The 21,734-nt window shown below is 37.4% G+C and overlaps 1 protein-coding gene across 1 annotated transcript; it reads left to right on the plus strand.

Annotated features, from left to right (window-relative positions):
* The first annotated feature begins 335 nt into the window (after nucleotides 1-335).
* LOC147861896 (nuclear pore complex protein) lies at nucleotides 336-18,012 on the plus strand. The gene is made up of 25 exons (XM_087322162.1): nucleotides 336-501; nucleotides 1,811-2,081; nucleotides 2,212-2,287; nucleotides 2,745-2,814; nucleotides 4,412-4,527; nucleotides 4,682-4,716; nucleotides 4,816-4,935; nucleotides 5,022-5,180; nucleotides 5,662-5,754; nucleotides 5,825-5,992; nucleotides 7,100-7,201; nucleotides 8,659-8,894; nucleotides 9,539-9,596; nucleotides 9,754-9,842; nucleotides 9,932-10,063; nucleotides 14,448-14,570; nucleotides 14,666-14,761; nucleotides 14,842-15,027; nucleotides 15,126-15,297; nucleotides 15,485-15,635; nucleotides 15,721-15,923; nucleotides 16,965-17,103; nucleotides 17,249-17,400; nucleotides 17,513-17,629; nucleotides 17,713-18,012. Exons 1-25 carry the CDS (start codon nucleotides 419-421, stop codon nucleotides 17,776-17,778), a joined length of 3,213 nt encoding a protein of 1,070 aa, XP_087178288.1. The 5' UTR covers nucleotides 336-418; the 3' UTR covers nucleotides 17,779-18,012.
* Nucleotides 18,013-21,734: the final 3,722 nt, after the last annotated feature.

The following is a 21,734-nucleotide window of genomic DNA, read 5'->3' on the forward strand; positions in this document are numbered from 1 at the left end:
CATCTGAGTATTCATGACGTCGATTACTTTCGATGTTGCTTGAACCGGTTCTGACGATTAACACAATTGAGCGAGTTTGATCAGATAAGCACACGCTCTCATATATACATATATATGTATTATATATACATATATATATATCTATATATATATATATAGAGAGAGAGAGAGAGAGAGAGAGAGAGAGAGAGAGAGAGAGTGTATGCAGGATCATCCAACCTATTACTACTATTACTAGAGTCTCTACTACTATTTCTGCCACTACATACATACATACATACATACATACATACATACATATGCTACATACATACTGAGAAAAGAGCTCCTCCAGCCAAAACCCTTTTTTTCAGGAGAAGAACCCTCCCCTCTCTGAGCAGAAACCTAGTGCACAATCTCCATCTCCATCGCCATCTCCATGGCTGGAGGGTTCATCGAAGGTTTCCTGGAGCAGACTCCTCTTCTTCACGGAGGAGAACGCGAGTCTTATCGCAGATACAGGTAAAGTGAAAATTCCTTCCTCTCTCTCTCTCTCTCTCTCTCTCTCTCTCTCGCTTGCCTTTCTTTGTCGTTAGAAAATAATCTCTGTCTGTTTTAACTGTCTTCTTCTACGCCATTCTAATATGTGATTCTTCTTGTTCACATTGACCTTAGACTTTATTTTCTTAATCTCCTTTTCTTATCTTTCTGTTTCTGTTTCCGTGTGCTCTCACATGGAAAGTTGAATCAATCTTCAATTCGTTTTACATTTGTCTACCTCGAAGCTTTAGGAAATGTTATATATGAAGATTTAGAAATTACCTCGGGAAAATTTAACAAATTGTGTGAAGTTTTAGAAACGGTTTTGGGTTCTATTTTAGAAAATGCTTATAGTCACATTCTTGTGTGGAAGTCAATCTAGAAAATTCTCGTGAAAAATATAAACTCTTTTTTGTGAAGGTTTAGGAAATGGTTTTGAAAATATGGATCCGAAAAATGTAGATGTGTTTTTAAATTTGCAATTTTTTATGTACTGCAATAAATTGTTTTGAATCTATTCATGACTAATGGGTTGTGAACTGTTTTTCAGATTTAGGGCAGTTTTCGTACATTTTGCTGGAATAATGTGAGATTGAATATAAATCCTATCAATAATAGATTCATGCAACCAAAATAAATTTAAACCTGTTTTTTGATCCTTCAATCTTAAGGAAAATTTGGTAAACCGACTGTTAGTGGTAATTTGCTGGAAACATGAAGCAAATCATTACATATGAAAGTATGATCTTTAGAGTGTGTGTAGGCACAGTTTATTGTTTGTAACTTTGATCATATTTGGTTAATAAGATATATGTATGTAAGGTAGATCTGGATTCATCACTAAGTTTAGAAGTAACAAAGGCAGGACAGTGGTTTGGAAATTAAAATACCTTGAAGTTGTTAAGAAGTAACCTCCATGCTCATTAAGAATGCAATGGAGGCTGGTCGATTATACCAAGTGTATTATAGAAATAGGTCTAAAGCATGTAATGGCATGAACATTAAGAATGCAATGGAGATTGGTCAATTATACCAAATGTATTATAGAAATAGGTCTAAAGCCTGTAATGGCATGATCCCATCTACATATAGTTTCTGTCTTCTGAATCATGTCATGATTTCTATAAACTTCATAACCGTCACCCGTGCAAACTATGAGTATGATATAAGATTTATGAACTTTTAAGGTGGGTTGAAAGAGCTCTAAAACTGATTTGTACTGTTGCAATAACTTCTTTATCAATTTAGCCTACAATGCATTTGAATTTCAATTGAATCTGTTGTCTCCCAGGAAAAGGAGATCATCTGCAGGTTTCATGTTCCCTCAAGAAAGTGGAGTAGGTGACTCATTCACGTCTGCTGACACTGTGAAAGAAGAAAATGATCCTGAAGAAGAGCGAGTAACATACATGAGATATAGCCCTTCTAGTAGTAGAAGAGTGAAATCACCTGGTTCTGACTTACGCGACGGGCATATTCCTATAAAAAGTCTCTATGAAGATGATGAATTCTCTGTACCTGTGACAGGAGGAACAATGCCATCTCTCCAGCTTGTAAAACAGGTTTGAAGATGTCCTTGTATTTGAACATGAGAGGTTTAAAATCCAAAAAGGTTGATAGTTACTTGTCTGAAAAACATTGTTGTGTCTTGAAAGTTTCCATGGTTGGTTGTTCATCAATTTTAGTGTGTAGGAACCCGAGGAAATCTCTGACAGTGGAGAATCATCCTTTTCTCGCTTTGGTTCTGTATTACAAGCTGCTTTACAAGGTATTGGATGGGAATGGATCAGGATTTTCATTTTGTTTAACTCCCTTTTTAGAAATATAGTGGTTAATGCTTGTTCTGAAGCCAAGCAGTAAACATAGTAGATGCAACTAGTGTAATTGGAGTTTGTGGCTCTTACTAGTTGTATCTATGCTGCTGGGTTATCATTCTAACTAGCCTTCATATTAAGATTGTATGAAAGTATTCTCATATATTCTTCGATTTCAGAATGTTTTGCAGTTCTTCGTTCATCTCTTCTATTTCCTTTTTTCTTTGGCTTGTTATTAGAGTGAGCAGAGCTCCACCTGTAGTGTTCTCTTTTCTTTTTTGTTGTTCTTGAAACACACTAGTAGAGGGTAATGCATACACTCCTTAAAGCACATATATTCTGGATCTGATTTTATAGTCTGTTAGTAAATTTCAATGCGTTCCTTTTCCTAAGATGATACTTTCATTTTAGGTTATATGCCCTTCCCAGATCTGATACTTAAATTTGAGGCCTGCTGCAAAGATCTTGCTGAGCATGTAAGGTATGCCACTTGACATATTTTTTATTGCAATTATCCAGTCAGATAATAGACAATTTCTACAGTCTCATTCTTTGGTGAAGAATTTTAAAGATTGTGCAATGATGTGAAAGAGGAAAATATCAACAGATGGAGTTGTAATGCCAGGAGTTCTACTAACAAATAGGATGACTGAATAGTGTGATTCCGCTGGTAAACTACATATAAAACCAGTGTAGTCTGTTTCTGATAAAAAGGTAATCAATTTAGTTAGTACACAATTAGTGATAGTTTCCCAATTGTATGGGGAAAATAAAAGAAAATGTCAAGTAGCTGTTTCTTACGTAAAACAGGGAAGAGGCGCTGAAATGCTCACAAGTTTTTCTTTGTTTCTCATATGCCTCTGAGCTTTCCTTATTTATGAAAATTCCTGATGTATCCTTCTAAATCAGCAGAAAAGTCTATAAAACCAGTGTAGTCTGTTTCTGATAAAAAGGCAATCAATTTAGTTAGTGCACAATCAGTGATAGTTTCCCAATTGTATGGGGAAAATAAAAGAAAATGTCAAGTAGCTGTTTCTTATGTAAAACAGGGAAGAGACGCAGAAATACTCACAAGTTTTTCTTTGTTTCTCATATGCCTCTGAGCTTTCCTTATTTATGAAAATTCCTGATGTATCCTTCTAAATCAGCAGAAAAGTCTATAAAACCAGTGTAGTCTGTTTCTGATAAAAAGGCAATCAATTTAGTTAGTGCACAATCAGTGATAGTTTCCCAATTGTATGGGGAAAATAAAAGAAAATGTCAAGTAGCTGTTTCTTACGTAAAACAGGGAAGAGACGCAGAAATACTCACAAGTTTTTCTTTGTTTCTCATATGCCTCTGAGCTTTCCTTATTTATGAAAATTCCTGATGTAGCCTTCTAAATCAGCAGAAAAGTCTCATTTCAACCTAATAGCTTTGAAAATACTAGGCAGAAGATTTGAAGTGCATTTAATATGTGTTAATTTCAATCAGTTTCACAAACATTTTCTAGAATGCAGTCTAAATATGGACTTCTTGTTTTAATCGGACTTCTTTTCTCAACAACAGACATTGACGTAATGACTCTAAGCATTTGCTTGTAACAGCTTGCTCCGTATATACTCAAATAGTTAAAGTAGAATGACCATTGAATGTGAAACATCTAATTTCAGTAGTAAATTAGAATGTAATATTAACTAATGAATTATACATCTCTAAATAGGAGGACCTGTGTGGGTATCTTGTCGTTCTTTGTTGCACTGTTACTTCAGCATGATGCATTTGGTGTGTATGCATTTATCTAGTGTTATTCATGTCATATTATGATTCTGGCTCAAAGGGAATTCAAGTTGTGATCCTTAAGTCTGCAATTTCTAATTTCTGATCTAATTGTAGTCTATATTGTGAACTGTCTATAGGTATATTAGTTCCCATTGTGAATGAATGCACATTTTATGAGATTGGATGAACAGCTTATTCATTAATATAGAGCAAAAGTTTCAAATAAAACGACAATTCATGCTCTTTGGTGGTTTTACATATTGTTTTGAAATGTTGTAAAACTTAATATCATCATATTTTGTATGAAAACCTTGTAGAGAAGAGGCTACTGAACGGCATAGAGCCATAGAAGATCGTTTGATGAGGCAAAAAGCTCAGATGCTACATGATGAAGCTGCAACATGGTCACTTATTTGGCATTTGTTTGGGAAAGGTAATCACCTTACTATTTGGGATGCCTTTTACAGCCCTTACCTTGCTATTTATTTCTTTTCTAGTGCAAATGGAAATTTGGTAATGCATAATGAAACAACTGTTCCTTTTCAACATTTCAGCAGTATCATAGTAATTGGAATTTTCTTGTGCAGGGGCTTCTGAGATGGATTTGGAGGAAAATATTCTGGTATTTGATCATTCTATCAAGAATCAATATCTTCAAACAATGTTTTTACTGAAAGCATGTCGACAGATAATTTTTTTCTCATTTTGATATTTTGGTTAGTCCACATCTCAACATGAAGCTTGTGAGTTTATAGCAACTGATGAGACAGCACAACTTTGCTTTAGAGTACTCAAGTGGTTGGAAGGGTTGGCATCCAAAAACCTTGAGCTTGACAAGAAGGTGTTTTTTGCTTCATTAATATTGATACGTTGCACTTTCTGTAGTAAAAAAAATAAATAGATTTTTATGTTGGATTTTGTGACCAGCACAAAGGTTGGTATGCTGGATCTTATCTACAGAAGCTTGGTGTTTGGCATCAGACTCAGCGTGCTATCAGAAAGATGGCTGGAAAAGCACTTTTAGTTCAGCACCTCGATCCTGATGCACCCACAAGGGAACAAGCTCGGCTTCAGGCAGAAGATCAGGTTGCTATTTGAGTGTCAACTTCTGTATGTGTGATGAAACTTCTCTTAAAATATAGGTGGAGATTTACATGCACAAGGAAACACCTCAGTCCATCTCCCATCTCTTCTTTTATGTTGATGAGTGCCATTGTGAAATTTGAATATGCAATCAAAATGGGAATCATAAAAGTATCGTTGTGATTAATTGTGGTGGATGAAATTGTGCAATTGAAGTTTTGAAGATAAATATCAATGTAATCTTTGATGAAGCATATTAGATAGATGTCATGGTTGATAAAATATGGTAACTAAGTATACGAACTGCCATTTCTTTCCTGTGTCATATTGAATAGCTGTACTTGATGCATTGAGCTTGCCTATTGCAAAATTCATCATCTTTGTATTTTTTCGTTAATTTTTTTCCTTTAACAAATTCTTCAGTGCTCCTCTTCATACCAGTCTCACTTTCTGAATCTTGTCAATTTATGGAATGCATTTCTAGAAACTAGAGGAAGAATTGCTTGAGGATATCTGGAAGCTACTACAAGCAGGAAGGCTTCAGGAGGCCAGGCAACTTTGTCGATCAGCTGGCCAGGTAAAATTCTGGCTTCAGCTTTTCATTAGTTGCATATATAATTTAAAACTCTGAGATTGTTGAATGACAGTCATGGAGAGCTGCAACTTTGGGTGGGTGCAGTGATTTAGGTTCTTCTCCATCACCAATGTCTTTAAGAAATCAAGGGAAAGACATGGAATTACAAGCAGTTGAACTAGAAAGTGGAATGGGTCATCAACGCCGACTATGGAAATGGGCATGCTATTCAGCATCTGAGGTAACCTCTTCTTGTCAAGTATTTTTTCTTTTTCTTTTTTGCATTATGTAAATGCTTGATCCTAAGTAGCATTTGAGATATATGTGTATTATGTATCATGTGTTAATGTAGTCCGGAACAGTGATTACCCTATGTCTCTTGAGTTCTAGCAAGAAAAGTCCGAGGCACCGTTGGTCCTCATACTCCATTACTTGAGTAGTGGGCCAAAGCCTTGTTTAAAGAGGCAATGCTATCTCCCTCTGATTTCATAAAAGACACTATAGTGACAACCATAGTGTTCTTTGGATTCCACTCCTTGATGTCACAATTGCCAAATTCCTTCAGGTATTCGTGTATGCCCACCTCAATCTGTAACTGATGTGATGAAGTTTGCAGCTGCCCTATCACATTGCACAGCGCATTGGATAGATTTATGTCCATATAAGGTGGCCTGATGATGAATCCATCCTCCGATGTGTGTAAGAAGTGTGTCTTGTAGTGGGCCCATCTTCGTACCAAATGAGATTTTGGGGCTGATCCATGTTATCTTTTAAGAGGCCAAAATGGCCTGTAATACCAACCAAGTGATTAAAATATTTGCAATGGGGTTTAGGGTAGGAGGTAATGAATGGACGTGATCACCCTCAGGTACTTCGATTATAGTCATATCTACTCCTTTATGTTTCTAATTTTTGCATATACTTCAAAAGATGGAATATCATGAATCAGAATACCATAATTTCCTGAAGTCCTCTCCTAAATGTGCAAACTTTTTTAACAGCCATAACAGCTGATAATATGTAGAGCCTGTTGACCCAATTTTAATTGACTTATCAAAAAACGGAATATCATACCCCAGGATACCTGTAATTTCATGATGTGCTCTCATAAACATGCAAGCATTTCTGAACAGCCATAACAGCTGATGGTATGTACAACCTGTTGACATGGACTGAGGAGACAGTTGCTTCACAATTTTTTGAACTTGATTTGCTAACACTGCGTCCTGTAAATTTACAAATATGGTGATGATATTTGAATGTACTAACACTCACAGTTTCTTACCTCTGTATCTAATATTTATGATAGTGTTCACATCTGATATATGAAAGTTTCATTTTTGGGCAGAAAATATCTGAAAATGCTGATGGAAGTAGATATGAAGCTGCTATATATGCTGCACAATGTGGGAATATAAGAAGAATGCTATCTGTTTGTAGGGATTGGGAGGTAAAGTGGAGGGAAAAGGCTTCTTATTTGATTAATGGAGCATGTATAATATGTTGCTAAAAATTCTCATACCTTTTGAAGTGAGGAAAGTAAGATTAAAGTTGGAGCATGTATAATATGTTGCTCGAAAAATCTCATATCTTGTGGAGAAAAAAGTAAGAATAAATGTCTGATTAGGGTCATAGTACAATCTAAAACTTCAGCAAAATAAATACAAAATTTCAGTCGATCCCGTAACATGAATTTGTTTATTATATCTTGTGGCTGTTAATTCTTTCTTTCAAAAATTTTGAAAGATAGATTATTACAGCCCACAGAATCTGAAAGATGTCGTCTTATCGAGTACAAAATGTGTATTGAGCTATTGGGGGCATCTCATACAAATCAAAACAATAATATGATTGTGCATTTTGGTGTTTTGCTCATTTTAATAATAGAGTAGTCACTTTATCTTGCAGTAATTCAGGCTAGTTGTAGGTATTTGATACAAAATAGCATTTTTAAGAGTAAGAGTCAACCTTTGTACCCTTTGTGCTGTTGACACTCATCGTCTACAGCTGCAAGGTTTAAATTTGGATTCCTTTAGGTAGGATCCTTTGTCAAGAGTGTCCATGTACATAGTTTAGTTTTCATTCACATTTGATTGTTGAACCAGCTGTGTGATTTAAATTTGGATTCGTATTAGTAGGCTCCTATGTCAAGAGTCTCCATGACCATAGTTTATTTTTCATTCACATTTGATTGTTTAACCAAATGTGCACATATGCGGGCATACAATCCTAAGTCATCCAATTCCAGACACATTTTTTCTGTCCTTTAGGCCTGTGAAAAATCCAGTTTAAAAAAGTTAATGCCGCTCAAAGTTTTAGTAGGTTACGAAAAACTCAACAAGTATATGCTATACAGAAGCCTACAGGGAAAAAATTTGGATCTTACATTCTGAAATCAAGAGCTTCCTCATCCCTGACACCGAACTGTCTTCAGAAACTACAAATCCTCAGTATCTTTTCAATTTCCTAAGAGAGTCTAGCATTTAACTGTGAGGCCACATTTAAATGCTTCAGGCTGTGTTTTGCTGTTTCTGAGGATAGATATGCTGGTTGATGTTTCAGTTTTACTGTTTCTTTTATTGCTTCTATTGGTTCTTGATCAGCTCTCCCCTTGGTATTATGTCCCTTCTTGTCATAGCTTGCTGCTTCGGCCCTGATTAGTTGCTTTGTGGTGGAATCTTGGAGATTGAACATCACATTTTATCTGTTATGGTTGAAAGATTTGTTTTCTAACCATGGAACTTACGTTTTTACAAGAAACGACGTATTTTGCAGTGTTCTTCTTCTAGGAATCTCTTTATGATTAATAAAAATTCAGTGGCTATAACTTCAAAAAGTGGATACTCCACAAACAATTCAATGAATGGTGTGCAATCTGATGAGAGTGAAATATTTTTGTGTTTCCAGTCAGCATGTTGGGCTCTCGTTAAATCTTGGCTAGACGTGCAAGTGGACATGGAGCTTGCTCGAGTTCATCCTTCAAAAGCAGACCAATTGAAAAGTGATGGAGAGTTGCCGGAAATGAGCGAGTCTATTGTCGAATTCAATATTGGTTCCATGAGAGGACCTGATATGTGGCCTCAGCATGTTCTAGATCAACAACCTCGGGATCTTCCATCTTTGTTTCAGAAATTGGTGTCTGGGTAAGCTAAAAGCTGATCATGATTAAAATATAACATTATCAAACAATAGAATTGAAGTAGGTTATTGCTGCACCTGTCTTCAAGTGAGTATATCGTTCTCTAGTTCTCTGAAATATTTGTAGTCACTAAAATTTTTAGTCATGTTTCGGATGATTTATTTATATATTTCTGAGATCCATGCTCATTAATATGGATATCCTTCAGATGGTTATGTATTAATATTTAATTGATAAGTTCTCTATTTGATCCAGTATTACTGTACTTCTGTAATATGCAAACTAATCCTGAATGTTTTTTTTCATGTCAACAATGACCGAATTTTATTATATCGAATACACACTCTTCCTTTGGCTTATAATGTTTATTGCGTTTTAACATAATTTTCTTTCATGTATGTGTGACCTGTAATGGAGATGTAGGTGTGCTGGTTGATTTTGGAGTTTTCTTATTGCTCAGTTCAGAATACTTTGTCCTGAACTTAATGTTATAGAATGCATGTAATTTTATATTAGAATCATAATGTTATAGGTGCACTCAATGTCTCAATTTTAATTTTATTGTCATCCTTTATGGGTTTGAAGGTGTTTCCCTTATTGTTGTGACAATATAATGGGGCACTCTGTTTAAATATTGGTATAATGCAGGGATCTTGTGCATGAGAATATTAGCAGGAGTTGCAAGGACCAGCAACGCCAAATTCAGGTCTCTTGTCTCGTTTTACTTTATGCTACTTTGTTTATGACAAGCTACAGCTAATAAAAAGCAGCATGCAAAAGACTAAAAGAAACTATGCAAACATTATATGTGGATTTCTTTTACTTTGCTAGTTTTGACAAAGGCATTTGGTTTTGAAATCTAGATCAGTATTATTCTTGGGGAAGTTGGACATCTATTGGATCTTCTAAGATCTTGGATTGTTCCTCCTGAACACCAAAATGATCATTGGAGGTAGATCGAAACTTCTTTATAATCTACTAATTTTCTGATATAATACTAGCAAAGTTTCTAAGAAACTTGTTTCTTGTCCTTTGGAACAGGTCACATGGCCATCCACAGATGATTCGTTTTGGAGCTCATTTAATACTTGTGTTGCGGCATATCCTTGATGAGGATGTGAAACAACAGTTTAGAGAGAAGCTTTGGCTTGTAGGAGACCTAATATTGAACACGTGAGTGTTTTGGAGATGAACTTAAAATTGGATTTTTTTTTCTTTTTTTTGAGAGAGAAGGAAGAAAGGAAGAAAGAAAGATATATTAACATCTTTTACGAGGCCAAAATGGCCTATAAGACCAAATAAGAGATTACATCTTAAGTGTTGTCTCGTCTTTGAGAACAAATCAAAATAAAATAAATATTACACAGTAAATATAAAAGTAAATAACATGAAAAGAAAAGAAATGAGGGAATCTGGTTTTTGGCACATGTGAGAACCTCAAGTTAGGTATATTGTAGCTTTTGTCTTCGAAAGATCTCTAGCATAGGTCGATCCAGAATGGAAATGTCTCCGAAGTGAGGGAAGCACTTACAGTGGCGGGAGATAATGGCTTTTATCTGTCAATGACAAGGGTGTCGAGGTCGTGGTCCATGGGGCCGAGGCCTACGTGCACGGCAAATTACCATTGCCCGATCAATTGTAACCCCTTTGTTATGTCCTGGTCTGGAGCCCATTTGTGTATCCCGTGATGGACTTATAGGAGTAGGAGTGATGGGGCTAAAGAAAGTTGTGATTGTTCTTTGTGGATGAGCTTGTGTGGCTGTATTCTTCAACAACTTTTCCCGATGTCTCTTGAGCTCTAACAAGAAAAGTCCTAGGCATCGTTGGTCCTCATATTCCATTACCTTGCGTAGTGGGCCAAAGCCTTGTTTAAAGAGGCAATGGTATCTCCCTCTGATTTCATACAAGACACTACAATGACAAACATAAGTGTTCTTCAGATTCCACTCCTTGACGACACAATTGGCAAATTCTCTCTTCTAGAGGTAGTCGTGTATATTTGCCTACCTCAATCTGTAGCGGATGTGATGAAGTTCGCAGCTGCCCTATCACACTATGCAGCGCATAGGCTAGATGTATGTCCATATAAGGTGGCTTGATGACAAATCCATCCTCCGATGTATGTAAGAAGTGTCTTATAGTGGGCCATCTTTGTACCAAGTGGTATTTTGGGGCTGATCCATGTTATCTTGTTTTCCAAGTTAATAATATAAGTTCGGATCACTCTATTCTTTTCCACTTTGGTCATATTTAGATGGGGACAGTCCAAGCTATATTGGAATGGGGGTAGTGCATTTATACTCATGCCATGTGACGCGAACCAATGCTGCATTTCAACATACCAACAATGAGTGTCTCCATTTTCAGTCAGTTGTTTTGATGACATGAGTGCCAACCTTGGGTACTTTCGTTTAGGGAGCTCCCAAAGACGTTGGATAAATGTCATTGATTGGAACAACGCCTCGGTTATTATAGGTGCTGCTCCCATCTTTGTCCGGATTATATCGTGGGGCACCGATGCTTTGCTCCTTATCATGCGAGCAATCATTGACACTAGAGAGAGAGAGAGAGAGAGAGAAAGAAAGATATATTAACTTCTTTTAAGAGGCCAAAATGGCCTATAAGACCAAATAAGAGATTACATCTTAAGTGTTGTCTTGTCTTTGAGAACAAATCAAAATAAAATAAATATTACACAGTAAATATAAAAGTAAATAACATGAAAAGAAAAGAAATGAGGGAATTTGGTTTTTGGCACATGTGTGTGAGCGAGAGAGGTCTTATTATTTTCTTTGGAAGTCAAATAGGACCCATGAGACAAAGATATAATATTTTCACGTAATACATGTGAGCGACTAGTGACTTTGGATGTTCAAGAACTTTGCTAATGAATGCCGCAATTGAGAGTGCACACTATGATTGTGAGAGAAAGCCGCAATTGAAAGTGCACACTATGATTGTGAGAGAAAGCCGCAATTGAAAGTGCACACTATGATTGTGAGAGAAATTCGTGCAAAGATTAGGTTTGGTCGAAGATATGTGGAAAGCATAGCTGAATGTTATCAAAGGTAGAGCAGAGGTCACTTATGACCCATGAGACCAAAGATTTAACATTTTCATGTAATACATGTGGAAGTGACTAACGATTCTTGATGTTCAAGAACATTACTAATGAATGTGACAATTGAGAGTGCACACTAGGATTGTGAGACATTCATGCAAGGATTGGGTTAGGTTGAAGATATGTGGAATGCATAGCCGAATGTTATAAAAAATAGAACATTGTATCAAAGTGTCTTAGACTCCCAAACTTGTTTAGGGAAAAGTGTGCAATTCATCACTTTTGCCCCAATGCCCCCATCTTACATCGTAGTGAGTGTGCGCTACGTCGCCTGGAAGCAATAGCTTGGATGATAGATAACAAGATGGGCTCTTAACATATATTGACATGTGCTGTTTCCTTGTTTGGCGAAGGATATGCGTTTGTAGTTTGGTGTTACATATGTAGTATAATGTGTGAATCATTAGCCTCCACATTTTCCTCATATCATGATACATTGGTGTTGAAAAAGGCCTCATTTTCACAAAGGAATCTATTGATGCATCATGAAGCAAGTATGTTAAATATTTTTCCATATCTTGTATCCAATTGGAACACAGAATTTTGCTTTTATGTGTCTTTTGGATCTTTTTGCTTGCTTCCCATGTGATTCTAGGAAGTCGATGTGAGGGATGTTCTTGACTCTTTTCATGGACAAGATCTCAATGGAAAGGATCCCATCTCAAGAAGTAGGATTGTATATGGTGTTTGTTTTTTGCCTCGGAGAAACTTTATAAGAAAATGCTTTTGGACATTTTCAAACTTTCTAGGTGGACTTAGGGATGTGACCACCCCGTACTTTCACCTTATAAAGTAAGGATGTCACCAAAGTGTTGAAAGGGTATTTCTTGAGGACCCACCACTTACATATGTGTTCTCAAATTCATAATATGCTCTCGTTCTCACCTTTAAGAAGCCGATAGCTCGTTCCTTCTATCTAAAGTATTTGAAGTCAAGGTATAAACCTTTTCATAGTTTCAAGTGGCTCATTATTGTACATAATATATGGTTTATCCTTAGTTTGGCTTTGCACATGCATAATCTTTGTTCTAGAGCTATTGACGCTCAACTTAGAATGCATGTAAAACTCTTCCAATGCCCTCATAAGCTTTTATGCATCTCCTAAAAATATTTGCAAAATCCACCACATCATTTGCATACAACAAAAGCATGATGACTAACATCCTTTATGACAAATTCTTCAATGCCTTTTTCGTCTACAAACTCTGCAACCATTTGCTCTAAATCATCAATGGACCGACCAAATCGAGTTGGTTAGGGTGGGCATCCTTTCTTAACAGCGACATTTCATCACCAAGTTATTCAATGTGCCTTTGAAAATATGCACGAGGCACCATATCAACAACTTTCTTCAGTGCATGAAGCAACAATATAGACCCTTACCTCTCAAGAGACTTTCTTCCATTAATACTATTAAGGTTGACAAGGTGATCGATGATGCTATGGTGTTTTCAAGCTAGCCTGTCCATAAGCTGTCTTACCATTTTTTTATAGCCCATGCACTTCCCTTTGATTCTATTATATATCCAAATAGTTTTTCATTTAGAGAGCTGGCCATATCTGATAATTGTTTATTTTATTTACATTTCCACCTTTATGCAAAGTTTGTAGTCCAATCGTAGGGCTTGCCATGCTGGGTCTGAAGTGAGGGGAGCACCTTTGGTGTTGGGTGTAATGGAATGGATTTGTCTAGAGCAGGGGTGTTGGGGCTGTTTCTTTCCATTCTGAGGCTTTTAAAGTTGACTTCAAATTTTGTGGTCTTCGAATGGGCAGGACTTACAACCTTAGGAGTATTCACATGGTTAAAATTATTAATCTTCAATAGTCGTGCTACACATGACCAAAAGAAAAGGATTGTAAGCTGCCCGAAGTAACTCGGTTGCTTCGATATGAAGTTTATTTAAAAACTTTAGAGATAAGAGAGAATGCATTAAGATTAAACTCCAATGAGCCTAAACTAGATGCAAGTGGAGAGGAGATGGTTAAGAAAAATTGTAGTGTTTTAAAGTTTTAAGGGTATTAGGGTTATAGGGTTTGAGGAGAGTAAAAAGATTTGGGATTAGATTGTAGGGTTAAGATTTGGGATTTAGGGTTAACGATAGTTGGAATTAGTGTCCAATCACTAGGCCATAAAAGGAATTGAAAAAGATAATCTAATGAGAATGAGAATGAGAATGAGAATGGAGAAAAAACAAATTAATACAACCAAGGATAGAAAGTTTGAAACTAATTAATTAAACAAACAAGTGAACTAATGAAACTAAAAGATCAAGAGATGGAAGACAAGTAGCCAAAAATGCTAGTAACTTTATAAGGGCAAATGCATTTTCCCTCATAGAGAGGCTCCACAATGCCAAGAAATTATGGCTGTATTTGCAGCTGGCAGATCAGTGTGTATTCTGTTAAGAATTTAGAATAGCTTTTGGATGTGTGCAGGTATGCCATTTTTCTTTTTACACAGAGAAGAGAAGAGCTTGTGGGCATCTATGCATCTCAACTAGCTCCATACTTGTGTGAAGAGCTGTATTTGCACATGATGGAGCTGAGACAAAATGAGAGGTGATACATTTTACATTAATTTATTTTTCTTCCACTCATGATACTGAACGTTCTGATATTTATTTTAACATTTAGAACTTTTATTGTTTATATAGCGAACTTGTCAAATATAAGATTTTTCGATCAGCTTTGGAGAATCTTCCATTTGAAGGGGACCCATTGAAAGGATGTGTTTCAAGCATTCTTGATCGGTGACTTTTTCAATCTCATGGGGACTCATTTATTGCGCCCTACTTAGTGATTTATTTACTGCGTAAACATACTTGTACAGGGTTTTAAGTAGATCCAGGGAACCAGCAAAAGTCCAACTCAAAGGTGAAGAGGTTGAAGAACGTCTAGAGCATGAAAGATTGCAAAAGGCGATTGCTGCTCAATGGCTTTGTTTTAGTCCTCCTCCGAGCTTGGAAAGTGCAGAGCTACTACGTGTGGAGCTGCTTGCAAGGGCTGTTCAACATAGGTTTCATACCAAATATTGATTGCACTAATTTATATAGTGGCTGATTGAAACTGTATAATAGTGACGTGATGTTCAATGTCTGTTTATGTATTTTCCAGCAACATTCTTCTTTGTGAGTTTGCACTTACTTCACTTCAAAGAAATATCAGGATGCCTGTTGCTGCACACATGCTATTGGGATATCTGGTTGAGCCATTGAAACAATCTGTTGAATACTCTTTATATCCTCAGCATATTCTGAAGGAGAATATTGATGAGATTCAGGAATGGGTAATACTTCTTATTGATGATATTTATTTCAATATGAAAAATTCTTTCTGCAAAAAGGGGGTCATACATTCAAGATCAAAATCTTTATGTAATTTTTATTCTGTGAAGTCATATTTACAAGTTAGTTTTAATTTAGTAGAATAGCAATGCATTTTAAGATGTTTCCATGCTGTCTTTTGCTTCTTAGCGGGAATATTTTACCTGTGATGCACTGTACCGTAATTGGTTGAAAATTGAAGTCTCAAACACACAAATCACAGCTCTATCTATAGAAGAGAAAGAGATAGCCTCTGCTGCTGCCACAGAAGCTATTGGTGCAGCAACTTCATTTTTGCAGAGTATGATTTCTCTAGTCATGTCCCATCAGTTCAATAATTCTTTATCAATGTCTTGGCTTATTGTATGCTTCATTTGAATTTGTAGGGAGAGGTTCCACATGGATGTCAGGTCAAGAATCATTGCCTGATTTTTATCCATCCCCTGCGTGGATTGAGCTGCATGCAGTTGGGGTACTTATTTCACCGTCTGGACAGTGTGTGGTGCCTGATGCAGCAATATGCACAGCTTTAAAAACCTCTCTTTATTCTTGTGTGGATAAGGAAATTGGGATTCTCCGACAACTACAGGTATGGATTCTCCCGTGGTCCATTCTTTTCTCTTCTTTGGTTCCAATATAGATAATCAAATATCAAAATTTAATGCATAGCAGTAGTAAAGCATGCATAAAAGAGAGCCGGAAAACAATATCACAAAACACCAGGCTGACTGTCCTTCTGGAGTGTGCTACAAGGGTTGGATACATTAATTGGATCACATCTATAAGGTAAAGCATGACGGAAATCAATATGCATGAGTTGATGGACAGATTATCATGAGAAAAGTGATGTAACGATGACAATATGTGTTTTTTGAGAGGGATATACTGTATGTTTCCATGCAAATATGTAGTTTGCAGTTGAACATTGTATGTGCTCTCCTAGTTCCCTTGAACTAGCCATGCACATGTGTTGCATAGGTATTCACAACTTCATTGTGATAGTATTTTGAGTTGCTTGAACTTGCACCTTTTCTAGTAGTGTGGAGCTCTAACTGCTACCTCGAACATCTCGGACCATAAATCTCTTTGCTAGTGCTCCATCCTAGTGTCATAGTGTGGGCATCTGAACTTAACTGCAACAGTATAGGAGTTAACCCAAGTTTGTGTATTACACACAATCAAGTTAGTATGCATAAGTTAACTTGGTTTACCTTAAAAGTACCTATAGCATGTGAAGTTGAGGGAAAATCAACAGCACGGATCCCGCTGACAATTTTTAAGGTTTGATGATGAAAAAGGAACTCACTTTGGGTTGCCATTACAGAATTTTCTTTTTCTTTTCTATGAAGTAAGTATTGTGTGATGCTGAAGCTTTTGGCTTTCAAAATGATGTTATGTAGGTCTATGAATTGGACTTCTGTATGAATAAAGCTCTTGTTATTTCTTTAGGAAGGTTATAAGCAAAATAAGCTGTCGGCATAATTGATGCCCTACTTGTGTGCCTAGATCGGGACTGAAAAGATAATTTCTGAAACACTATATGATACTATAATCAAACATGAACATTTTTTCACCACGACTCACGAGTCTGTAGAATCTGAAGTGCGAATTTGAATTGATTTTGTTTCAGGTTGAAATAGCGGAGTGTGGAAGTGCAAATGCTATCAATGTGCACTTACGATGTCTCTCTGTGAAGGGGGATGAAATTCGGAGCTCTTTAGATTCCAATGGTGGTCTGCTTGCAGCAGTTTTATCAACTTCAGTCAAAGGTGATTTGAATAAAAATAAAAAGTGCTTTACCTTCTTTAGCTCAATGAATTTATGATTCGTGTTCTTGAAATTGATAGATTGTTGAGTCGGTGAATGTGTTTGAGGAAGAGTTGAAATGCTATTTTGTTCTTGATGGTGAATCAGGAGAACTAGATCATTTTCGAGCAGCTTTGAGTATTTCACGATTGGATGCTTGGTTTGTTGATAAGGACGAAAAGTATCTACCTGCTGCTTGTATTAAACAAGGTCTATGCCGTCTTTGTTGCCTTCCAGAGCTTATACTACGGTGTATGCAGGTAGAAAATACACAAAATTAGGGTCACTTATGGCAAAAGTATACTTTTGACGAAAAATTGTTCACTTAATAAAAAGGATAACAAATATACTAAATTGATGGAGTTTTTATAGATGAGGGTTTCGCTACTAGAGTCAGATTGTCTGGTAAATGATGATGATGATCTGGTTGAATACGTTGCATCATCTGAAAACAATATACACCAATTCTTCAGTCCGCAACAGTTGCAGGTGATAGATCAAACCCTTTTTTTCCTTGGCATGTCTGAACTCCTTACAAATGTTTATACAAATAGTTTTGTTACTTGATGTAGGAATTCTTGCTCTTGGAACGAGAATACACATTGCAAATTATGGACATGGCAGAAAGCGATAGCTAAATCCTGTGTTTTTGCATATATCATCAAAAGGGATTTTGTGCTTTCTATTGAGGTGAAGTGTAAACTATGGTATAACATGGATTCAGGGGAAAATTCCATTTGAAATGGGTACGGAGTGAAAGAAACTACCATTCATGTAAATGATGACATCTGGTGATGAAGACAGGAATACAAAGTTGAGAAACATGATGCATATGTAACTTTTTGTATATGGATTATTCTCTTAACGTTTAATTCTACCATATGGTAAGTTTTTAGACTGTAAATCTTGCATTTAAGATTTTCTTACCCAATTCGGTCTGTATGCCTGATGTTAGATAAATAGCAATACGTGATTGGTCGAATTGCATAGGTCAATTGGAACAAGTGAATATACAGGATCATTTCCATCCGTTTCATCTTAGGTAAGAAAGTTCACAAATGCTTGCATGACATTCCCAATCCATCACCCCTTCCCCATCCATATTGCTCATACCCATATGAGTTCACTTGGTTAATTAATCAAGAACATTCGAGAAAATGCCACTGATTGGTTATAATTCGTTAAGGCCCAAGATCATAGTGATATGTATTATTCTATAATAGGGCTCTATTATGGGTAGGGCTCTATTATGGGGTTTCATATTTAGGAGTAGCATTTATAAGGTTTCGATTTTCCTTAAACCCAAAACTCAAAACTTGTCTTTCCTTGGCCCTACTTTGAATGCTCATGGTGGCTCCTCGAGGTCTAATCCTGTTGTCTTTCCGTGATCCCTATATTGGAAAAAACATATGATGCATATCAATATACAATTGAAAAAATTAGAACACATTTATTCTCAAGAATATACATAAATGTCACAAAAGGAGAGAGAAAGCGCAAAGATCATGTATATTAAATGCAAAGAATCCTCCCTCCTTTGATCTCCAGTCGATGCTATTGGTCAAAGAAAATCATGTCCGAATGAGCAATGCATTGGAAGTACACATGCTCTACTCACACTCGGATGGAGGAAGAGGATGCGATCATGCAAGAAGAGGTTGATATGGCTAAGGATGACGAGGGACAAGTCCAATGTGTCCTTTGGTTCTTGCGCATTTAATCGATACGTGATGTATTTTATGTGTTAAGAATATTCAATTATTTCTAGCGAGTCCATTGTAGTTTAGTTGCATGGGATACTCGACTTTCACTAGAGAAAATTGGGTTCCACTCCGGCAATGGAAGGATGATGTCATGTTTCTATACATACATCTTAGGCCAAAAATGTTTCGTATCTTCTAAAGTCAATTCAAAATTAGGTCTTACCATCAATATCTTATTAAATCTTATATGCTATTGTGGGATAGAATGATTGAGTCTATTCCCAATCATCGATAGAGATTTGAATTTGATGAAAAGTTTGCCTTCTATAATTGCCGATTGAACTCATTTTCACTCGTATGAAAGGTACGAGGTATATTGTTTAATTAAAGTAATGACATTTCTCGATAATTCATTCAAGAGGATAAAATCACATTTCACTTAAAAGGAAACATACTTGATGGTCTCCTTTAGTAAACCAAGAACCACGAAGGTAACACTAGGATATCATGCCTCATCTTGCGTTTCCTCAATTTATGGTTAATTGACATTTTCGTTTATTTTAGAGGAAAATTCTTTAAATTTGTCAACTCCATTGTAGTCTAGTTGGTTAGGATACTTGGCTTTCACTCGAGCAACCTGGGTTCAAGTCTTGGCAATGCAAGCATCAAGTTGAGTTCAGGTGGCATTTCATATGAAAAAAGTCTCATAATTGAGAAATACAAGTGATAAAACCTAGTGGTACCATAATATATGTCTAATGACATAATGTACATGTATTGGGTTACAATTGTGGTCTCTAATTCTAACTATCCATCAGTATTGAATTTAAAAGTAAAATACTGTTCAAAAACCTAAAGCATATCATGTGTCTTGCACATTTAATCGTTGAATTTAAAGGCTAAATAGTGTTCAAAATCCTAAAGCGTATCATGTGTCTTGCGCATTTAATCGATACATGACATATTTTATTTGTTAAGAATATTCAATTATTTCTAGCGAGTCCATTGTAGTTTACTTGGATGGGATACTCGGCTTTCACTACAGAAAATTGGGTTCCACTATGGCAATGGAAGGATGATGTGATGTTTCTAGACATCTTAGGGAAAAAATGTTTCGTATATTATGTTGAGAGACAAGCTCAACATCGGCCAGTTCGGCTGAAGAAGCCGAGGACCGGATCGGTTGGGACCGATCGGTTAGGCCGAGTGCGTACACCGGGAGGTCGTTAGGAAAGATATTCCGTGAAGAATATATTTGGGAGTTAGTGTAGGAGCTCTTGATGAGGATTGAAGTACTATCAGTACTTCGGTCAGTCCTTCTAGGACTTGTATAAAAATGTTCACTGAGCACGTCTTATGTACAAACTGAGTATTATTGTTGAATATAGCTTTTTGTGTCTTCTCTCTGTCTCTCCCGCGTATACCGTGTAAGCTCAAGCTCTCCATTGAACCTGAGTTTCCTTCCTTCTGTTCGGTCTTCATACTTGCTTCCGCACGTTGCTTTCTACATGGTATCAGAGCGCGAGGGTTGAGAACCTCTCTGCAGCCGACACAGCTTGACGAAGAAGAACGAGAAGAACGATGGATAGAGGCATGGCGAGCTCGCTTCCAACAGAGAAGCTCGACAGAACCAACTACGCGTCTTGGTCCTACAAGATGCACCAGTACCTGCTCGGGCACGACTACTGGAGTTATGTCGAAGGAGCTAATGACGCGGCACCCGAATCAACACACAGAGACTTCCCGTTGTGGGAGCAATTTGCGAGCAGGGTATTGTACTGCTTCGCGTTGTGTGTGGGCGAACAACTATTGAGCTATGTTCGGGATGCAAAGACGCCGAAGGGTGCGTGGGAAAATTTGAAGAAGATTTTCGCTGCGAGCACCACAGCTAGGAAGCTTCAGCTCCGACAGGAGTTGAGCAACCTACGACAACTCGACTTGTCGGTGGCGGACTATACCTCGAAGATCAAGGATATCTGCGACTCCCTCGCCTCCATAGAGGTGAACTGTTAGGAAACAGGTCCCTCCGGATGGGAAGGGAGAAGAACAGTGCCGACGAACAAACTCGGCCGAGGCCGACAGGCCGAGACCGAAACGGTATGAACCGGATGAGGAGTACCCGCATGCGGAGAGCCGGATGGTGTAGGCCCGGTATGAACCGGATGAGAAGACATATTCGTAAATATGTCTCTGAGAGCCCATCGAGGCTACGTTTGTAAATAGCCGAAAAGTCATATTAGTATGAATATGACTTAGGGCAAACTTTTATGTGTGTCGTTTTGTTGTTGTCATTCTTGTTGTTGGTGCAAGAAGAAGAGTGAGCGCATAACTGTACAGAGTGAGAGAGAGAGAGAGAGAGACGAGGTCGTTGCCTCTGTTGTAACCGCCGCCTGTGGCGAAGATCTGAGAGCACGAGGTCGTTGCCTCAGTGAACTCACTGTTGTATATTCTTACATAGTGACAGTTTGCAGCCCATGGGCTGCCGTGGTTTTTCCCCTATTTTGGGGTTTTCCACGTAAACCTCCTGTGTACCATTTCTTCCCTTTGTGTCGCGTTTTTTTTATTACCTGTTTTTCTTTGTATGAAAAGAATCTCGGTTGTGGCCGAGCGTCGGACATAAGGAACGTCGAGTTCTCAACATGAACATCGAGGAGAGCGAGATGGTCCAGATCTGTCTCAGAGGTTTGGCGTCGAAGTTCGGAGCGTTCCGAACAGCTGTGTGTACCCGGGAGAATAAGCCGTCCTTTTTCGACTTACAGTCGATGCTCCTGGTAGAGGAGAACCACGCGGGTGCGTCGACGAGCACGCACACCGACAACAAGATGTTGTACACGGAGGGAGAAAGGCCCCGTGGTAGTGGCGGACGAGGCGAGTCGGTACGCAATGGAAGC

Source organism: Azolla caroliniana, unplaced genomic scaffold (genome assembly GCF_043228905.1).
Source record: "Azolla caroliniana isolate FFs.n. ecotype wild unplaced genomic scaffold, voAzoCaro1.0.p SCAF_7, whole genome shotgun sequence".
In the NCBI taxonomy this organism is placed as follows: domain Eukaryota; kingdom Viridiplantae; phylum Streptophyta; class Polypodiopsida; order Salviniales; family Salviniaceae; genus Azolla; species Azolla caroliniana.